Source organism: Camarhynchus parvulus, chromosome 1 (genome assembly GCF_901933205.1).
Source record: "Camarhynchus parvulus chromosome 1, STF_HiC, whole genome shotgun sequence".
NCBI classification, from domain to species: domain Eukaryota; kingdom Metazoa; phylum Chordata; class Aves; order Passeriformes; family Thraupidae; genus Camarhynchus; species Camarhynchus parvulus.
The window spans coordinates 31739594-31760088 of NC_044571.1; the positions used below are offsets into that span (position 1 = coordinate 31739594).

General features: G+C 41.9%; 1 protein-coding gene across 1 annotated transcript in view; it reads left to right on the top strand.

The window, feature by feature from the left end:
- Window positions 1-4215: 4215 nt before the first annotated feature.
- VWA3B (von Willebrand factor A domain containing 3B) overlaps window positions 4216-20495 on the top strand; it is a 62005-nt gene continuing 45725 nt past the window's right edge. The window contains 6 exon segments of the mRNA XM_030961755.1: window positions 4216-4289; window positions 6649-6745; window positions 8425-8646; window positions 10219-10313; window positions 12631-12881; window positions 15084-15243. Of these exon segments, the coding sequence (XP_030817615.1) occupies window positions 6706-6745; window positions 8425-8646; window positions 10219-10313; window positions 12631-12881; window positions 15084-15243 (768 nt within the window). The 5' untranslated portion in view covers window positions 4216-4289; window positions 6649-6705.

Sequence of the window (20495 nt, forward strand, 5' to 3'; positions counted from 1 at the left end):
CAACCCCCAGGCCCTGTCCTGGGGGTTCACAGACCAAAGGATATTAGCAGGTGGATGTTAGTAGAAGTAGGCAGGGACTTTTTTACACACGTTAACTAGAATCATCCTGTGATGGAAAGACAAAAAAATTTCATGGCAAATAATGAGATAATTCCTTACTGGAAGATGAAATCAGTTCTTTCCAGTCTTCTTAAAAAGAAACCCTCAGGTCAAAGACAAAGTGTAAATAAGAGTGACTTCCAAAATCGGGAAGAAGAACATCACTGACAATGGATTTGGGGAAAAACAAGAGCTTTGAGCTGAATGCCTCATTCTTCTTTCAGTACAGTACCTCGAGTACTGGCATGGTGCCTGCTAGCATGCTTTTGAGCTTGTGCAAGCAGGCTACCTGGAAAGAAATTCATGTGATCTAGGTAAGGCAATATCACCGCAAGGCAATAAGGAATCAGCAGTATTTCTGTCTTTCATCCTCCATTCCAGAAGACACAAACACTGTGTGGGTACCAGGGAGTGGCAAACCTTGATTTGCAGTGCCTGTCTGGAAAACAAAGGTTATAGAGTCCTACAATCTTTTCATTATTTTTTTATTTTAAATTTTGACTGATCTGTTATGCACTATTCCAAGTAGCATTGCCTCTTCAGTGACAAGTTCACCTCCATTAATACCTGGCCATGCTACATGTGGTGACTGGAAGACAGAAAGTCATAGGGATGGAAAAGTTTCAGTTTGGAAGCAATTCTAGTTAAGTATAAATAAAAAAAAAGTAAAAAGAAGAAATTGGAAAAAAAGCTGAAGAACAGTATATGCATATTCAGCAACTATGCTTCTTTCAAGACTGCCCTGGTATATTCAGGAAGCAGTGGTGTATGACTAAGTAAAGGAGACATGCACAGCTCAAAGACAGGGGTGGGCTGGTGAGGACAACCAGTTGCTGGCTTCTGTTGGAAACATGACTCTCTTTCCTCAAGGCCTGAAACTAGATTTTTGAACATGGGCACTAGACATTTACAAGTGATGCCCAGCTTTTAATTAGCACTCTATGGCTAGCAGTTTAGTCCTACAGCTATTATAGTTTGTCAGACAGGGGCAGTTCTTCTATGGCTGATTTACCTCTGGCTCCTAAATAATCTGAAGGATTTTTTGTTAGCAATTTTTAGGAGGTTCTTGAGGGTTGAGAACCACATACATTTGAAAGGAGTATTTTACTTATTTGATGATATTTTTATGTTTTATGTATTCTGTGCTGATCAACTGTTTTTAGGTGTATGCAGGGTTTTTTAAAGACAATCACTGTAAACAATGGTAAGGACAGCATTTACCCAGGTTTGGTCCAGCTTGTTTTTGTTCTTTTCCTTACCCCTTGCAACTGATTCCTGTTTCTCTTTGAAAGGGAGTCAACAGGAAGCATGACACTCTGGGGAAGGATGTGTGACAGCATTAAACTTCCTGGTGAAGCTTCATTCTTTGTACTATCATAGCCATAAGCATCAGTGCCATGAGTACCCTTACCTACTGATCCTGTGTAGGATCAGAGAGAAAGCCTATTAATACATGACCAGTTAGATTAGATGCTTCATGTACACTGCTTTGCATGGATAAAGAAATTTTTCAAGTTTATGTTAAATGTAGTTTTAGTTATCTAAAAGAAATAAGATATTATGTTAAAGAGTTGGGGTTTTTTTTAAATGAAAGACAGGAGAAGAGTGGATTATGTCTTTATTTTGGTTCAAAAGGAGTAATCATAAATCACAAGCCAACAGTTGCCTGTTCTAAGCACTACTAGAGAGAAAATGCTGAGAATTCTGATTTTTATCCATAAGAAAAACTGATCAAATATATTTACAGTAGTACAGAAGTACAGAAGTACTCCAGTCAGAACAAAGCCATTCTTGCTCATGCAATCTCAGGATGCATGTTACAATGACATCATAATGTTTCCACCCATCAAAATCACTTTGTCATTCAGCCTAAAGGTCAGATGACAGAATGGCTCCAGATTTAATTTTATCATCCCAATGGACAAGGAGTCAATTCCCACTTCGAAGTTACTTGGATCCCCCACCTCCTTTATTATTCAGCCTTGCTTCATTGAGCAGGCAGCATCTGAGAATACATTCCTCATTTTCACAAGTTACAGAGCTGGCAATGGCCAAGGCAGGGCTTCCACATGAACAATGTTTATGAGATATGCAGAGAGCTTTTATTTTCCTAAGAATTTCACCTAAGAGACAACAGCCAGTAGATTACAAAGCCCATGGGAGCCAGAAGTAGCTTTGCATTTGTCAGCCTTTGCCCCTGGGCTTGTCAGGCAGTTCTATAAGCCCTGCAGTTCAAAGCATTTTAAGGAATGTTTTCTTGCAACATATTTTGTTTAGTGCAGCCAAGCCTCAAGAGAAGGTTTCTGGCACACTCTATGCAGGGAAAGTTTGAGCACATATGATCACTTTAAAAAAACACCTTGTAATTACAACGTTTACAGACATTTATACATGACAATGGATGGAGCTTTTCTGTATAATGCATAAAAAATTACCCGAGTGAGGAATATTGAGTGATGGTTAAAAAATTCACTGGAAGCAGCATTACAAATCAAGAGAATGACGAGTTTGATTTTTGGGCACCCACTTACAAATCCATTCCACTTACACTTTCAAGAGAATTTTTTTAAGCCTTCCCCCAAAAATATGAGTCTCTACAGAAGCTTGTACTGTGGCAGTCATGGTGTCTGAAAGGATCCTGAGAACATTCAGTTCTACTATTTTTAATGATTTGATGGGAAACTGTTTCATGCCTGAGAAATAAATGCCTTTTCTATACCTCAGGGGAAGAGTTGTGCAAGCCCAAATCATTTGCCATGCCTAGGCTAGTCTTTAAACTCCTGGTATGAGAAACTGGAGCTCCAGAAAGTCATGTTCTCATCCCAACCACATGCCTTATAAGGAACTTCTCTTGTCTGTCTCTGTTTACCAGTCCTGGAGAGTTGAAGCCAATGCTTTGGATGGCCTGTGGGTGTGTGTTTCCATCTGAACATCAATATGTAGGTAAGGCTGATCCATTGATCCTATAAAGTGACAGATCTTTTATTACTCTGTGATTGCACAGTAAACCAGAGCAAAACAGGTAAAGCACAAATCTCAGCCCTATCTGTCTCTCAGCTGGAAACTGGGCTCACAAGCATTTACAGACCAAATACTGCAAATAAACACCTGGGGTTCTGCTTTTCTTATGTCAACAGGAGCTTTTTAAAACCAAGTTCAGGTTTATGGTGCACATATTTTAGAAGAGTTTTTATTTTGGCTTCTCCAGGAGAAGGGTGAAGGAGCTGGGCCTGTTCAGCCTTGAAAAGAGATGACTGAAAGGGGACCTCATTAGTGCATACAATTATCTAAAGGGGGGATGCCAAGAGGTGGGAGCCAGGCTCTTCTCAGTGGTGCCAGTCACCAGGACACGAAGCAAGGGGTAGAAACTGATGCACAGGAAGTTCTACCTGAATATGAGGAATATTTTTACTGTAGGGTGACCAAGCACTGGAACAGATGGTCCAGAAAGGTTGTGGAGTCTCCCTCACTGGAGATACTCAAGAACCATCTGGACACAATCCTCTGCAATGTGCTGACCCTGCTTGAGGACGTTGGACCAGATGAGCCACTGTGGTCCCTTCCAACTTGACTGATTCTGTGATTGTGTGAGCACAGCAACTCCCCAGTCAGTGTATACTGTTCCTCTGACTTAAAGAAAGGACATGCGTGGCTGCTCTTGTTATAAATATTGTCAACGGCTTAGCCTAAATTAAGAATTAACGAGACCAGAAGGCTCGAACGCTCTATATATAGATTTCTGTAACTCTCCAAGTTGGCCTGCGTATTTCTGGCTCCCCAAGGAATGAGTGCACGGCGTTGTGCAGGCGCCTGTTGAGGATGAATTTACCCGGCATCGGTCTCGCCGCGGCAGCAGTGGCCGGGGAAGGGGCAGGGTGGGGGCGGTGGTGGGGGCGGTGGCAGGGGCAGTAGCAGGGGCAGGGGCAGTAGCAGGGGCAGGGGCAGGGGCACGGTCAGGGACAGTGACCCCGGAGCCTCCCGTGCCCATGCCCATCATGCCCGTGCCCATCATGCCCATGTCCGTCCCGCCACGCCTCGGGCAGCTCGGCCCTCGCGCCGTCCCTCCCGCCGCTCGGTGGTTGCGGCGCGGGGTGAGGCCGGGCCGTGCCGTAGCAACCGGGCGGTCTCCAGGCTCACAGCGGCTCCGAGCGCGGCCGGGCAGGCGGCGGAGAGGCCGCGGCTGGAGGCAGGTGAGGGCGGAGGGCGGCCGGGCGGGCGCCACCGCGCTGGGGGAGGAGAGGAGGCGTCTCAGGCGGCGGCCCCGGTCCCGCCGCAGGGCAGCGGCAGTCGGGTCTCGGCGCTGGCGCAGGGCCGGCGCCGAGCCGTGGTCCTTCACCCCGGAGGCCCCGGCTTCCCTTCCCCGCCCGTTGCCATGCGGTGTGTACAGGGACGCGGCCAGTTGCCTCAGGTGGCCTCTGCGAGGCCGCAGCGCCGGTGAGCGAAGTGGCCGGGGCTCACCCTGGCCCTTGTCCCGCTCTTCCCCTGTTCCTCAGGCCCCGCTGTGGTTTGGCTGTGACACCTCTGCCCTATTTGAAAGGGGACCCCATCAGTGTATAAATATTTCAAGAGAGGGGGGTGGGCGGGGGGATGTGTGCCAAGAGGAGGGAGCCGGGCTCTTCTCAGTGGTGCCAATCACTAGGACAGGAGGCAAATGGCAGAAACTGATGCACGAGAAGTTACACCTGAATAAGAGGAAGAACTTTACTGTGGGAGTCACTGAGCGCTGGAACAAATTGTCCAGAAAGGTTATGGAGTCTCCCTCCCTGGAGATATTCAGGAACATTCTGGACACAATCCTGTGCCATGTGCTCTGGCAGAAAGCTCTGCCTGCTTGACCAGAAATTGGACCTTATGATGCACTGTGGTCTCTTCTGACCTGGCCCATTCGTGATTCCATGATTCTATTTCCTCAGTGGGCAGCCACCAGCCTCAGCCCCCTGCACTCCCTTTTTCTGGTTTTTGGTGCTTCAGGTGGTATAGGGCAGCTTCTTGGCCTGTAAGGCGTGTGGGCTTTCCCAAGGCATTCCTGCCTGTCAGGGGCAGCCCAGTGGGATGGCTTCAGCAAGCATTGCACCCACACATGCTACACACTCCGAGCCAGTGCTGGATTATGGCTTCAGCAGTTTGTTTGCACTGGCTGGAGCAGAAAGGGTAGAGGTGCCCAGATGAACTCTGGTTCACCTTTTGAAAATAACCTGTTTGGATTCAGATCTTGGGCTGAAGGTTATCCCAGCTGCCATTGGTTTTGAGCACACTGTTTCCAATACTTGAGATAAAACTCAATGTTTCCAGTTGAAGTTGCTTCATCTGTTTTCAAGTGCTCCTTTTCATACAGAGCTAACATTTCACGTCCAGGTGTTGTTCACAAGCAGCTGGGGGTGGTGCTGGAGGCTAAGGCCAGGGAAAATCTGTTGCCATACCTCTGGGCATCTGGAAATTGAGACAGCACCTGGGACTCATTCTCTGATGCATGCTAGAATGTGTCTTATCTATTACCATGAGAGTACTATGATACTTCTGTAGAGAGAAAAATGGCACGAACCTTGTGGCTTGCTGTGGCCTTTCACTATAGGCATTGTATGCTACAGCTCCCCTGTGGCAAGGGCTTCCTTTTAATGCCCTGATGCCAAGGCTAGTCAAGAGTTGTGCTGCACAACACCTGGGGCATTGGGATGCAGAGTTCTACTTTTTTTAAGTCCTCCTTGCCCTTCACACTGTTCATCTCTTTCTTCATGAGCAAGACAAAGACTGGAATGATTTATATGTTTCCATATGGGTATTTAAACCCATATAAGAGAAATAAATAGCGTGTTCCATTCTGCAGTGAAGTAAGAGGGAGATGGCTAAGTCTTTGGATTAGATATTTATCCTGTTTTTGCTTTACTGTGGGAAAAACTGCTTGATGGCAACGGCTAACAGCTGGCCTGCTAGTGATTCATAAATATCTCTTATTTATTCATCTTACTTACTAAAAGAAAAACCAAAGCACTGGTGTCTCAAAGCAATACACTCAGCCACTGTATACTGCCTTGCTTTGTCTAGCATTTTGTCTTCTGTTCCACTGCTGTGTCTTATGCACACTTGGGCCTTATACCAAGTTCACACACATAATTCCTTTTCTTTGTGACTCATCTTGTAGTCTTACATGTAAAGTTACGAATCTCTGCACAAAACTGCATCTCAGATACTCCCAGGTTTAGTCATAAATTGGATTATAGCAAAGGTAAGGTATACTGCAAAGCAACAGCATGCCAAAGCCCCACACTCATTTTTCTAGCATATTGGATCTTTCTAATGATGATTTGGGGTGAAGGAAGGGAAACAATATTACCAATTTCCTGATTTCCCGCTTTTGAGGTTGTGGATCCCTGTCAGATCTGACTTCAGCCTTTCTTGAGATGGGGAGTAGCTATCATTTTTACATTATTTTTTTTGCTTGTGGAAAACCCTGATCTCATACTTCTGTGGTTTACTATTAGCTGGGCATGTGGAACTGGCCTCCAGTTCATATTGATCTGTGCATGGCAATATTTTAATTTTTTAAAACAGTGATTCCTCAAGGTTTCAGAATAAAGCAAAGAGGAGCTGCCAGTCAAGAGATCTATCATGACTGCTAATCCATCTAAGAGACTTGCCTGGAGTGACTGTGAGTATTTCATCACTATTTTTGCGTAGATTCCATGTTCTCCTAGATAACTTCCAGTTTCCTTTGGAGCGCTGTGGTGTGCATGCTGGCTGTATACAAGCCATTCTGAAGCTGTGCCACTCTAACCTGGGCTGTGTACGGGGCGCTGTGCTGACCTTTATGTATTTCTGGGGAAGGAAACTGGGAATGACTGTTCAAGTGACTATAAATAATGCCTGACTGTATTCAAAGCTCTAGCAGCTGCAAACCTACACCTGCCTCTCTCTAGAGTTAACATCTGTCACTGCTGCTTCTGCACAGAGCAAAAAAGGGCTGGTAAAATGCCAGCCTCTACAGGCATGCCAGCCCAGCGTCCTGCTTGTAGGACTGATGTCTGTGAAAGAACTCGTGCCAGTCTACACTTTATAGAAGCCCTCTGTCACTGAAAGATGATTTCTGAATATGAGTCTCATTTCCTTTGTGTAGTGTTAAATGTGGAGCTGTCTATCTAATGAACCTTTAGAACTAGGTTGGTTGTTATAATACTTGAATTTAGCAGGGAGATCAGATCATATTCCATACTAGGCTGCAGGTTATTTTGGAGGCATTAGAGACAGAAGTACCTTTCTCTGTATTCTGGGCCGGTTTGATATATGCAGTACGTTTACAGGCAGTTTATGGTATATGGGCAATGGAGGACTGGGACGCACCAGATGATGTTGGTACTGGGGAAAATGTACAGAAATTTCCAAAGTCCACAGACAGTAAACTCAGATACAGCAAGGGTATTTAATCAACTAGAGCCAGCTTAGCTCTAGAGTATTTTGGGAATGAACAGGAAATACCAAAGTCCTCGTAGAACCCCTGTGCTGAAGAACAGAGGCATTATTGTTTGTCATTGCTTCCATTTCCGCTTCAGCACTCTGGGGTCTGAGCTGCTGCTGCCAAACGCAAGTAGAGCTAGCCTAGCAAACCATATGGCCACACCATATGGCAAACCGTATACAGAACACACCGTATGAAACACACAGGTGTGTTCCATGTCCTGTAGAAGTTAAAAGGAACCTGGGCCTTCATGTCCATGATTTCTTGTCCATGCACATGATCCATCACAGCCCAGAGCAGAAACTGACAGAACCATCATTTAAACTTGAGGCAAGTGATGTGACTGGAGGGAATTTCACCAGCCTTGCAAGAAAGTCAGTTTGGTTTTTTTTTTTTTCCTGGGGACAATGCTATTGCTTATGGGAGGACTTCAACATAAATTATTTAGGAAATACTTGTTTATTGCATGATGCTTCTAATTTGTATGTAGTGATGGTCTGAGAAGTTTTGAATTATTATGTGTTCTGATTTCTAAGACTTAGGAGAGATGTCTTAAGAGTTGGAAGAAGTGCCATTTGGCAAACTGGACTTATATTTCAGGGCTTGAGTTTCAACATACAAGAGACATTTACTTTAATAAATTGAAAATGAATGTATATGGATGAATAGAAAGATGTAACAACAAGTGGATGTGTAGGACTGAGAGCAGCTTTCCACATTAAGGACATTATTCAGTATAAAAAAAACAAGAGGTAAGCTGTTCATATATACAGTACCATGGAATACAGGTAAAGAAAGGAGAAATTAATCTCATTTGGTTTTGAAATTGTTTGGTTAAAATATAAGTGTAGTGTTTCCCTCATTTCTCTTTACAGCAGTTGCCTTTGGTTCAAAGCACAGACAAGATCCTGAAGATTCCCACAAGGTCCACAAGAAGAAATCAAAAGAGAAGAAAAGGAGACTGGCTGTTGGTCAGTGGAGAACAGATGTACAGTCCCTTGTTTCTTCTTCTAAATGGCTTCAGCGTTATGGTCTCAAAAGAAACAAATTGTCCCTGTCACAGATTTTATCCCAGATTGGATTCCAGCGCAGAAAAGGTATAAGACAAATCAATAATAGGATAATAAATCCCCCAACTTCGAATAGTCTAGAGAGTCACGCTCATTTTGCACCTCAGTGTATGCAGTGGAGATTTTCACATCTCTTATGATAATGGCAGAAATGGAAGCTGTATCCACAGTTGCTGACTTTGCCAGTTCTAAGAACTGAGAAACTCCTTCTCCTTTTAATATGAGAAGGACTTAAGATCTGAGAATGGCTTTCCTTACCCAACTGTTCTGTTTCTTTACCCTAGGCTGCAGTTCACATCCTCACCAATATAGCTGTCGCTCAGAAATAGCTGGTGCTGCTGAGACTGTTAATCTTTTTCTTGCAAATAACACATGATAAGATCTCTGTCTCCTTTCAGATGGCAGACATAATGTATGCCATGCCATAATCTGTGATCTACTATTGATCATCAGGGTTAGTAAACGTGCTTGAGAATAGGATATTATTTCTGGGTATCCAGCTTTAAGGAAAAAGTTAAATTTAATTAGAATTCAGTCTGCTTTTCATGCAAAGTCAGACTATAGAAAAACGTTCCTTTGCAGTTATCTGACAGCTGGAGGGGAAAAGTTTGCTAATAATTATTAACCACTGCCATAATGGTGCTTTGCAGAGCATGGTAATATATTCTTTTCTTTGAACAGCTTGCTGCCTGAGAAGTAGGAATTGTAATGTATTGCCATAGTTCTAGGTTGCATAATTTAAGGTTTTGGCTGGCTTGTGTCCATGGGGCATTCAAAGATCACCAGTGCAGTTCCTGATATCTTGTATGCTGCAGATGAAGAAGAAGCTGTTAAGCAGGGTTAAAGTTGTTACAGTGTTAGGAGCAGAATGTACTAGCTTGGCAGGGCAGCATGGTGTACAGATAACTGCTTTATGACGTTAACTATTCCCACCCCTAATGTTTTCCTATCAGTGGAGATCCTGGAGAAGATTTCTAGCTACTGAAAGTGCAGAGTGCACCCTTTTCCTTAGATGCACTCACTTCTGCACCCATTAAATTGTGTAAGAGAACAGCATTATCTGTACCAGATTTTGTATTTGGTTTGACAGACAAATATTTGCAAGTCCTGTTGTGAGATTGCCTAAACCTCACAATAATTAAAGTCCTGTGTAGCTTTTTGGCCTATAAGTAATTAGAGGTGGGTTTTTTCCTCACTTCTGACTAAACTGGGAGGAAGCAGCAAAAGCAGGGCTGCTCTATGGGAGGAAAATGAACCAGGAGCAAAAAGGGACTGCAGCCCAGGCAGTGCCCTCACTGAACAGGATACAGTCCTGCAGCAGGGCGAGGTAATTAACCGAGTCTAGGGTCCAGCCAGGGAAAGCAGCCAAGGACAGCAGGAGATGCAGCCAGAGGTTGAAAGCCTCAGGGCTCCATCATAGATATAATCAGAAAATAAAACAAAAACAGAATTAGAATTTCTCTCAAGTTTCTTAATGTCAAGAGCTCAATACTGATGCAAGTGCCTCACACATGGATGACATACACATCAGCCTAAAAAATACCTGTTTGAAGTAGTCCTGATGATTAGCAACTTGATATTTTGTAAATTTTACTGTAGATTATGTGACCACCTTGGGGAAACCTGTGGCTTCTCGATATGCAGATGGTCTGTTTCCTCAGTACAAGAGAGCACAAGATGGCAGCGTGTATAATGTAAGTGTGGCTGACTTGTGGTACCTTCCATATGTACTTAGAAATTATCACTGTAGCAGAATCATGAGACTAAAATGCTTTCCTATGACAAAAAATACTTTTATTCTTTGTGAGAACTTTATCTTTTGATAATTTTGTCTTCTGTTTTGTCAAACTGTTTGCGATAACTATCAGTGGTAGAAAAGTTAGATATCTTTTTTCCTTTCTAAGTCTTAGTCTCTTGCCTTGGTGCAGCATTGCAGTAAATCTTCTCCAGACATGATTGCAGTTTCTAAGCAACATCTACCCTGTCTTGAAAAAGGGAACCCTTAAAGAGAAGATGCTCAGAACCACTTAAAAAAAATAAAATTGTAATCAATAAAACAAATGGGGACACTGAAATAAGAAGACAAAATGCGCTGTCATTGCCAATGCAAAGCAGTGCTTTGCTTAGTGCCAGCAGGTCACAAAAGGCTCAGCCTATTCTACAGAGACAGCTAGCTGGATCTCTGCCCAGGCTCATGTTCTAAGGAATGTCTTAGCAACAGCTGCTGGCAACCCCATTGTTAAGAGAATGGATTCTGATTGAAGAGATGTGCCTGTGAGTGTGGAAGGGAGAGAGTTAATTTATAAAAGATTTTACAAAAGCAAATGGCTTGTCATTTTTTCTGATGACTAGAGTCACTTTTGATGTCACAATGCTTAAAAATGGGTAAAGAACCATTTCAGCAAGCCTTTTCCCCTCATTTTATTCCCCTTAATTCAGTATGAAATGTCTACATAATGTCTTTTAGTCTTAGGACATGTTGTGAGCAGCAGGAAAGGCATTTTTGCTACTATATAAAATCTGGTCAGATCTCCTTTAGGATGTTGAGTACAATGTTGTATACAGTTACTACAGGCTTAGAGGAAGCCATTCAAACCAGAGTAGGTTCTGAGAAGAGCTGGTAGGATGAACTGCAGTGGAGTGATCTTATAAGAGGGCTTGGTTGATGCTGAAATGTAAGCCTGAAAGAAGACAGAAGAAGGGTAGTATTATTTCCCTTGAATGCTACAGAAAGGCAAATTATAGGGATAGGGAGAAGCTGTAGTTTTCTCTGCTAAAAGGCATGCTAGTCCAAAAATAAATGGGTATGAACTGAATGAATAAAATTAGGCTGGACAGTCAGAAGTTTCCTGGCCTTCAGAGGAATGGAAATCTGCACTTGCTTACTACACGTGAGGAAGTATCCTAAGAAAACTGCTTTATTTTAAGATGGAGTTTGGTCAGTGTAGTGCAATAAACTTTGTATGAATCTGACTGTCATAGGAGGAAGCTGGATTTCTAAGTGCTCCTTCCCAGGCCGACATTCCTTTGGCAGACTGCCTGAGACTCTGTATCTGGGAGGCACATTACAGGGCCTGAGCTGATATTAAAGAACACAGAAAAATACAAATGAGAGGGAGAAGAGTGCAGACTGACACACAAAATTTCTTCTCCCTGAGAAATGTTATTGTTTAAAAACATTTGTATTTCCAAGGTTTTGTACTTAGGAAAGGAAATTAGAAGTAGAAGGCAACTAGTAAATCAGCTCACGTGGGCCAGAGATATTGGGGAAATCTGTGGTGCATTTTTAGACTCACAGGCTATGGTGAATGTGTATACACTTATTCATAGGGAGGATGTGCTGGTTTTAATTTTAATACTGAATCCAGACTTTACTGAAAAGATATGGGAAGTCTTAGTTGTTGATTCCAGTTAGTTGAACTAAATTTGCCTAAGCACCTACCCACAAATAGTTAACCTGTAATGCTGGGCATTGTTAATTGAATAATAGTACAAATAAGAAACATTTTATGTTTTCCTTTCAAATGCTAAAGACAAGGTGGAGATTGAAGGGCCCTAGAACCAAACCGTATGCTGCCTTGTATTGGTGCAAAATTTTTTTAAAAGCCAGTCAAAGTTCTAGTCTGAGAAGGTACAAAGTTTCTGTGTCCTTGTTTATTCACCCATCTGCTCTGCAGTCCTTTCTACATCCTAGCCTGTGTTCAGCTCATTCTAATTGCTCCAGTTTTGAGACAGACAAGTCAGACAACCCACTGGCACTGTCCCATGCTCACATAAAAAGATTATGAAAAGCAATTAGGACAAAATGCAGTGCCTTTTCTTTATAGCTTAGATGCATTTGTCAAGTATTTGCTCTTGAAACAGTGGAGGGAAAATGGGTCGTTTTTACTGCTACCTTAGCTGGCATATCTGACACTTACAAACTAGCTATGCAGCTGTGCTAAGCTTGGGGCTGCATTTGTATTATTTGTTTTGATGTTCAATTTCCTTCTCTCCCTTATTTGAATAAAGCTGACAGCCAAAAAAGAACTGATTCTTCATTTTGTGGATTGTCTAATTGGAGCTATTGAGCTGTATAAGCAGCGAATGGAATGGTTAACCAGTGAGAGCCGGCAGATATTTGGAGTGATTCAAGAACAGTGCATTGTCATTGTGTTGGATTTTGGCACTGCAGCTCCAACTGAATTTGATCTGTGTCGGGATGCACTTTCTATGGTGCTTGTGGAACAGGTGATACAAATTTCCAGATTCAACCTCATTCGGTAAGCAGAAAGAATCAAAGTCAAGAATGGGTTGGGTTGGAAGGCACTTTTAAAGGTGATCTCATCCAACACCCCTGCAAATGGGCAGGGACACCTTCCACTACACCAAGTTGCTCAAATCCACATCTAACTGCACCTTGAATGTTTCTAAGGATGAGGCATCTCCCACCTCTCTGGGCAACCTGCTCATGTGTTTGAGTACCCTCATTGTAAAAAAATTCTTCATTTTGTCTTGTCTGAATATAGGTTCTCTTAGTTTAAAACTATCACCCCTTGTCATATTGCTACAGGCCCTACTAAATAGACTCTCCCCATTTTTCTCACGTATTGAAAGGCCACAATCAGGTCTCCCCAGGCTGGACAAAGAAGTCCAAGTCGGCCCATTGCTGGAGAATAAAAAGGAGTTGCATGTTATACATGTTTGGATAAGGGACTTTCTATACTGGAAATTGTCACGGTTCATGTCGTGCTAGTATCTGTAGATTTTCCACCAATTTTTACCCATAGCCATGTTGAAGTTGCCGCTTCTGTGTAACAGAAGGCTGTTGTTACCCTGAAGAACAGATAAAGGCTAACAGAACACAAATATTGTCACATCTACAAAATCAGAAGGATTTGCAACAGCAGTAATGCCCTTCAGATGCTGCAGTATTAGTGAAACAGTGCGGTTCTATCTGACCACCTATTGCATTCTTGTGTCTTTAGACATTACAGATTTCTGCCTTGCAGGTAAATGTGCACTCCTCCAAGTGCCATAGGCACAGGCGTAGCCATTTGTGTTTCTGTAGATTTCCATGGTCACAGAAATCAGTAGCAGCACTAGCAAACAATAGTAGATTTCCATAACAAAAGAAGTTTTCCAAGCGCTTGTTCCCTAAGAGGAATAAATTAATTTGCATTTAGTTAGAAGAATAGAAGCAGCTATTCAAATTTTACCTATCTGCAAAAATTCTCATACATGCATGAGAAGTTTGAATGTGTAAGCTTGGGTTTGGATAGATGAGTGGAAAAAAAATGATGCACAAATTACATAATATAATTTTAAAATTGGCTCCACAATGTTAACTTGCAATTACATGGTGAATCTTAATGTTATTTTACCCAGGCACAGGTTTGATTCAGGTGCCCTATCTTAATTCTCTAGATTGTGATACTACTGAGATTTGGAAAGGAGAATAATCAAATCCCAGAAAGGTTTGGGTTGGAAGGGACATTATAGACCATCTAGTTCCAAGCCCCCTGCCATGGGTTGGGACATCTTCCACTAGACCAGATTTCTCAAAGCCCAGTCCAGCCTGGCTTTGAGTGCTTCCAGGGATGGGGAATTCACAGGGTAACCTGTTGAAAAAGTAGATATCTTCCAAAGAAGATATTTTCCAAAGCAGATAAGGTTCCATAGTTTTTGAGAACAGAGAACTTTTTCTTTAAAAATGAACTGCAAAGCCAAGTCAAAATTGAAACAATAATTATGTTCATCAATTTGTTTGTTTTTGCAGGATGGAAACAAAAGACAATATAGCATATAAATTAGTACTTTAAAAGAATCTTGGGTAATGTATTTGCCTTTTAGATTTGCAGGAAACTCTTAAAAATAGTTCTTGGTGGAATATCACAGATACTGGTACCAGTTGGTTTTATAGTTCCTGTCTGCCTTTTTATGTACAAGTGCACAGGCAAAAGTGCTGATTGGCTTTGTACTTCTGTTCTTCCATTAAGACTACAGTCTTTTGTCAATTAAAATACCAAAAAGCCTAGCATCATAAATTTTATTTTTGGTGGCTAGATAAAGATCAGCTGAACTACCAAAAAAAGTGCTCTGACACCAAGATTGTGGGGCAAGTTGTGGAACAAGACCTGTGGAATACACTTTTCTTTTTCATGCCCATACTTTAAAAACCTGATTGAGTTTTTATGATAAGAAGAGTTATGAATCAGGAACTCTTTTAAAAAAGATTTTATCTCCTCTGATCCTACTTTGGAAACAGTTATGTCAAAAAAAAAAACCTTGTAAAATTACAGTATTTTTCTAATGGTTTCATTTTTTCTCTGCTTCCTTTATTGCAAGTCTAGATTTAGTATCTTTGGTATACTGTAATTCTTATTTAAGAATATAAAAGAATTGTAACAATAGCAGAGCTCCAGTCTCTTGTTCTGCTAGCATGATTCTCACTGTTTCTGATTTATAGTTAATCTCATTTTCAGGGCTGCTCAGGATCTTATGAAGTGGCAGCAGAAATGCACTCCTGTGTCTGAGCGTGCTGTAAAGTCTGCAGTTAGATGGCTCTGGAAGCTGGAGCATATGACAGCTGTCAGCCACAGCAGCTCTGCTGAAGCTCTGCTGGAAGCCATGGCTGATGAAGCGGTAAGCTCATGCATCTTTTCAGAAGCCCAAGTAAATCCAAGAGTGTTCAGTGCTAGGCTGGCTGCTGTGGTTTGCCCTGATCAATGCTGCAAAAATAAATATTCATGACAGCATTTGGAGAGGATTTTTTTCCCCTGAAGTGTAGCTCCATACTATGCTTAATAATTGTCTTTTTATGTAAATGTACTGTATTTTGAATGCAGAAACTTTTTTATTTTCTTTTCTAGAGTACATAGAGTAAATAACATTCAGTCATTAAGGGAAAGAGAAAGCATCTTCCCTTGCACTTTCTTTGCCATATAAGTTTTTCAGGGCTTCAGGTTTATGAGAAAATTTCTAGTATCAACATTATTGAAGGCAGGCATTTTTATTTTGTTTAGCATCCAACTTGCTCATGAAAAGTTATATTTAAAATTCAAAATAGTGAGTACAGAGATTTATGGAAGTATTAGCTTATGATAGGGCTACACAAATCCTTTTTCATCAGCCAGGTGATACCTAGATTTTCTTCCAGGACAGAGATAAAGCATGCACAGTTATTCCTGCAATTAAATGCTGTTCATTTTTAAAAGTGCCCTATTACTTTAGTCATTAAAATAGAGTAACAAGAAATGAAACATATATGCCATCATCTGAGCTAGTAACTTAAAACTTGTGTTTTTAAAGAGATATTTTATGAAATTTCCTTAAAATATGTATTCTTTCAGTTCTCTAACACCTGAATGCAATGGAAAATTTGGCCTACTCTCTGTGGGGTAGAGTCATTGGTTTGTGCTGCTATTAACATCCATCCCTGTGCGCAATCCTAAATCATGTAAATCTCTTTCTGGAACATTGTTTGAGGGAGAAGGTAAATTTTGCTTCAGTTACCTTTGTGTTCCTTATGCTGCTGGATTCATTCTCGTCCAGATGAGCCTTGATGTTTGGAAACCAATATTAAAAAGGAACTGAGTAAAGAAAAAATTGTTCACCAGTGAGTTTTTTTATGAATGCTTTTTTAAATGCCGCCTTCATAAATTTTATTAGCATTTTCAATTTTCAATTTGCAGTATTAATACTGATTTCCTGATGAGTAACTAAAATATTTACTTAGATTTCAGCATTCTCTGGATGAAAAAAAAGTCTTGTTGGACCTGGTGGGTCTCTGTTTGAATAGACAGAAATTAAAATCTGTCAGACAATGAAACATGTATTATTATTTTTCCAGATATTCATGGGCCAGTAGGCAATCTGGGGGAGTCAGTTGTGGCAGGTGCTCAACATAAAACACATTTCACTTGCTCTTAAACAGAGTCATTATCATTCAGTCCTAGAGAAAACTTGTGTCTTACTGAGCAGTCATGAGTAACTCTTTCCTAAGAACTGGCTTCATCCACAGAAACTGCTTCAAAATAACAGTTTTTGGGTTTTTTTTCCCCCTAGACATGGCTCTTCTTGTCATTCCTTCAGCTGGTCTTTTCTTTCTATATGTGGTGATTCCTTAGATTTCCTTTCCTTATGACCTGTAAATCCCAAGTTCAAGATCAGTCTGCTGTAATGTTGCAATCCTTTGAGCTCTACCTGCCACAACTGCCTCCAGTTCTGTACAGGTGTCACTCCATGAAGTCTGGATCACTTATCCAAAACACCTCCCCACCAAGATCAAGACTCTGAAGAACTGTTCATGTTGTTCTCCTTTCTGTTCTTACATGAAGTTTGTTTGTTTAAATGTATAAATTACAATTTTCAAAATATGAAGGACTCACTTGAAAGGTTTTAACCTTTCCCCACTAGCCTATGAGGAACATTTTCTTTGTGGTATGTCATTGCTGGGTTTGTGGTTAAGTAGAGTGAATTATCTGCACTTCATAATTTTTTAAAATTTTCTAGTGGGGGGTTGGTTTTGTTTCAGCTATACCCAATAAATGTCAGCATTTTGAAAGTTGCAGAGGCAGACAGAGAATCCCTTGAAGAAAGTGTGAAAATTTCTATTCTTGTTGAATATCAAGTTTATGAATTAATGGCAGTCTTAGAGGGGAGGGAGAGAAGATGTGAATCTGAAGGAACACAGGGAAAAATGGTTGTACAAATTTGCATGCATACTTCTGGGCCCGGAGCCTCCTCAACAAAAGCAGTAGGAACACGGTGTTGTCCAAGGACTGGGTCTCATCTGGGAGACCTGTGTGCAGGCTCAGGTAGACTTTTTTTAGCTGGAGGAAGTAGACAGGGAACTTTGTAAAACTGAACTAAAACACAGATAGTTGCAGGAGTTCATTCTTTTTGTTTCTGGCTACATTTTTCTAAAGGTAGTAAGTATTTTGTTAATCTTGTACTTTAATAAAATACATTCATTATCTCTTTACCTTTAGTATTTGTCTAGAATTATCAGTGATGCTAGGACACCTGGTCTTGCTTGCTCCCAAATAAGTGGAATCTGTAACGATGGCTCATGCCTTCCACATGGAGCATCTGGCTCCTCTGCAAGCTCCAAGAGAAATTCAAGATGGCGAGGTGCTGCTTTGTTAGTTTGCTTGATCCAACCTGAAATTGGGATGCTGCTTGGGAGAGATGTCTTCCAGTGTTGAGGAAGGTGCCAAAAGGTCCATGAGTGAGGACACTTGAAATGCAGAAATTATTCAGGGAGCTGGAATACAAATCAGTATCCAAGGCAAAAGTGGAAATTTATGAGCACGCTTGTAGGTGATACTGAATTTGCATACTACATTGCTTTACCGCATAAAATTATGTGAGTGCAGAGACATTTCCTCAGTGCCATCCCAGACTCAAACAGTTGTCTTTTGTAGTGCATATCCTGGGATTCATATTCATAAATATAGAATATTCATAGAATCATAGAGTCACAGAATGGTTTGGGTTAGAAGGAACCTTAAACACTTTTTAGTTCCAACACCCTTGCCATGGGCGTGGATGCTTTTCACTAGAGCAGGTAGCTCAAAGCCCCATTTAACCTGGCCTTGAACACTTCCTGGGATGGGGCATTCCTGACTTCTCTGGACCATTGTTCCCAGTGCCTTACACCCTCATAGTGAAGAATTTCTTCCTTGCATCTAACCTAAATCTACCATCCTTCAGTTTAAGGCCATTCTTCCTTGTCCTTGTGAAAAGTCCCTCTCCAGCTTTCATGCAGGCCCCTTTAGGTCCTGGAAGGTGCTATAAGGTCTCCCCAGAGCCTTCTCTTCTTTGGCCGAACAGCCCCAACTATCTCAGTCTGTCTTCATAGGAAAGGTACTCCAGCCTTGTGATCATCTTTGTGGCTCTCCTCTAGACTCTCTCCAGCAAATCCATGCCTTCTTATAACGGTGTTCCCAGAGCTGGACACAGTGTTCCAGGAAAGGTTTAATGGGTGTGGAGTAGAGGAGCAGACACACCTCCCTTGCCTTGCTAGTCATGCTGATTTTGATGCAGCTTTGGATACACTTGGATTTCTGGGATGCAAGCATGCATTGCTGGGTCCTGTTGAACTTCTCATCAACCAATACCCCCAAGTCCTTCTCTGTAGAGTTGCTCTCAATCAATTCTCCTCCTAGCCTGTGCTTGAACTTGGGATTACCCTTACCCAGAAGCAGGACCTTTCACTTGGCCTTGTACTTCATGAGATTCACTTGGTTCCATGTCTCAAGGCTGTCCAGATCCCTCTGGATGGCATGCCTTCCCTCTAGGGCATCAGATACCACACAGCTTGATGGTGTTGGCAAAGTTGCTGAGGGTACAGTCAGTCTCACTGCCCTTGTCACCAACAGAGATGTTAAAAAGCGCCAGTCCCCATCCTGACCCCTCAGGAGCGCCGTGGACATTCCACTTGGACATCGAGCTGTTCACCCTGACTCCTGGAGTGCAATGTCCAGTCAGTTCCTTATCCAAAGAATGGTCCATCCACAAGTCCACGTTTCTTCAATTTAGAGATAAGGGTGTTTTGCAGAACAGTGTAAAATGCTTGACAGAATCCAGGTAGATGAGGTCAGTAGCTCCATTGTGGAAGGTTACCAAATTTTCAGGCATACTTTGCCCTTAGTGAAACCGTGTTGGCTTCTTATTTTCCCTGTGCCTTAGCATAGTTTTGAGAATGATCCGCTCCATACTGGGCTCCAAGGTGAGTATATTCAAATGTATTTTTTCAGTGAAACAATGATTTATCAGGTATTTATCAGCTGGTATGTACCATGATATAGAACTGATATACTGCGCATATTGTCTTGAAAGTCATCATGGGATAGCTGTTTGTTACATTGATTTTTAATGACGGTGAAAATTCAAGAAACATACTCACCATGAGGATCATTACATGGATAAGTGCAGGTAATATAAAATCTCTCATAATGTAATATTCAAGCAATAACTAAAGGGCATTTTTCCAGCTTTCTCACTTCTTGTAATAACATTTTCAGAATATAAGTGTGTGTGGTTGTAGTAAAACTGCCAAGCTCCCTCTGCCTTGGGAAGTACAAAAAATACAAATCATCTGTAAATACCAGCAATAGCATTCAAATAATTACAGAATCACAGAATATGCTAGGTTGGAAAGCACCCACAGGATCATTGAACCCAGATCCTGGCCATGCACAGGACCATCCCCAAGAATCATACCATGTGCTGAGACTGATGTCCAAATGCTTCTTGAACTCTGTCAGGCTTGGTGCTGTGACCACCGTTCCAATGCCCAACCACCATCTGTGTAAAAAATTTTTCTAATATCCAGCCTAAACCTTCCCTCACACAGCTTCATGCCATTCCCTCACTGGTCACAATGGAGAAGAAATCAATGCCTACCCCTCCTCTTCCCCTCATGAGGAAGTTGTATACTGCCATGAGGTCTTCCCTCAGTCTCCTCTTCTCCAGGCTGAACAGACCAGGTGACCTCAGACACTCCTCATACAGCTTCCTGTCAAGGTTGCACTAGTGCAGAGTAGAACGGCAAAATCACCTCCCTTGATTGCCATCTTTCCTAACCTCAGAATACATGTTGCCAGTAAAACTATGTCTGGTATAAAGGTCCTGCTTTTCAGCCCTGGCAAGGCACCAACATAGCATGTCTCTTGATAAAAGTGGCATATGGCACAGAGCCTTTTTCTGACTAATGATGCAGTTGTCCTTCCTTACTCCTCTCTTTGGCTTCAGTTGTCTGTGGAAAGAGGCTTGCATTGGGCAGAATCAGAGCCAGGGACTGTGGGATAGGCTCTTGTCTCACTTGAGGAAATTTTGTGTGGCCTTCCTTTGAATTACTAGCATAAATGAGAGGAAGAACCAAAGGTCTG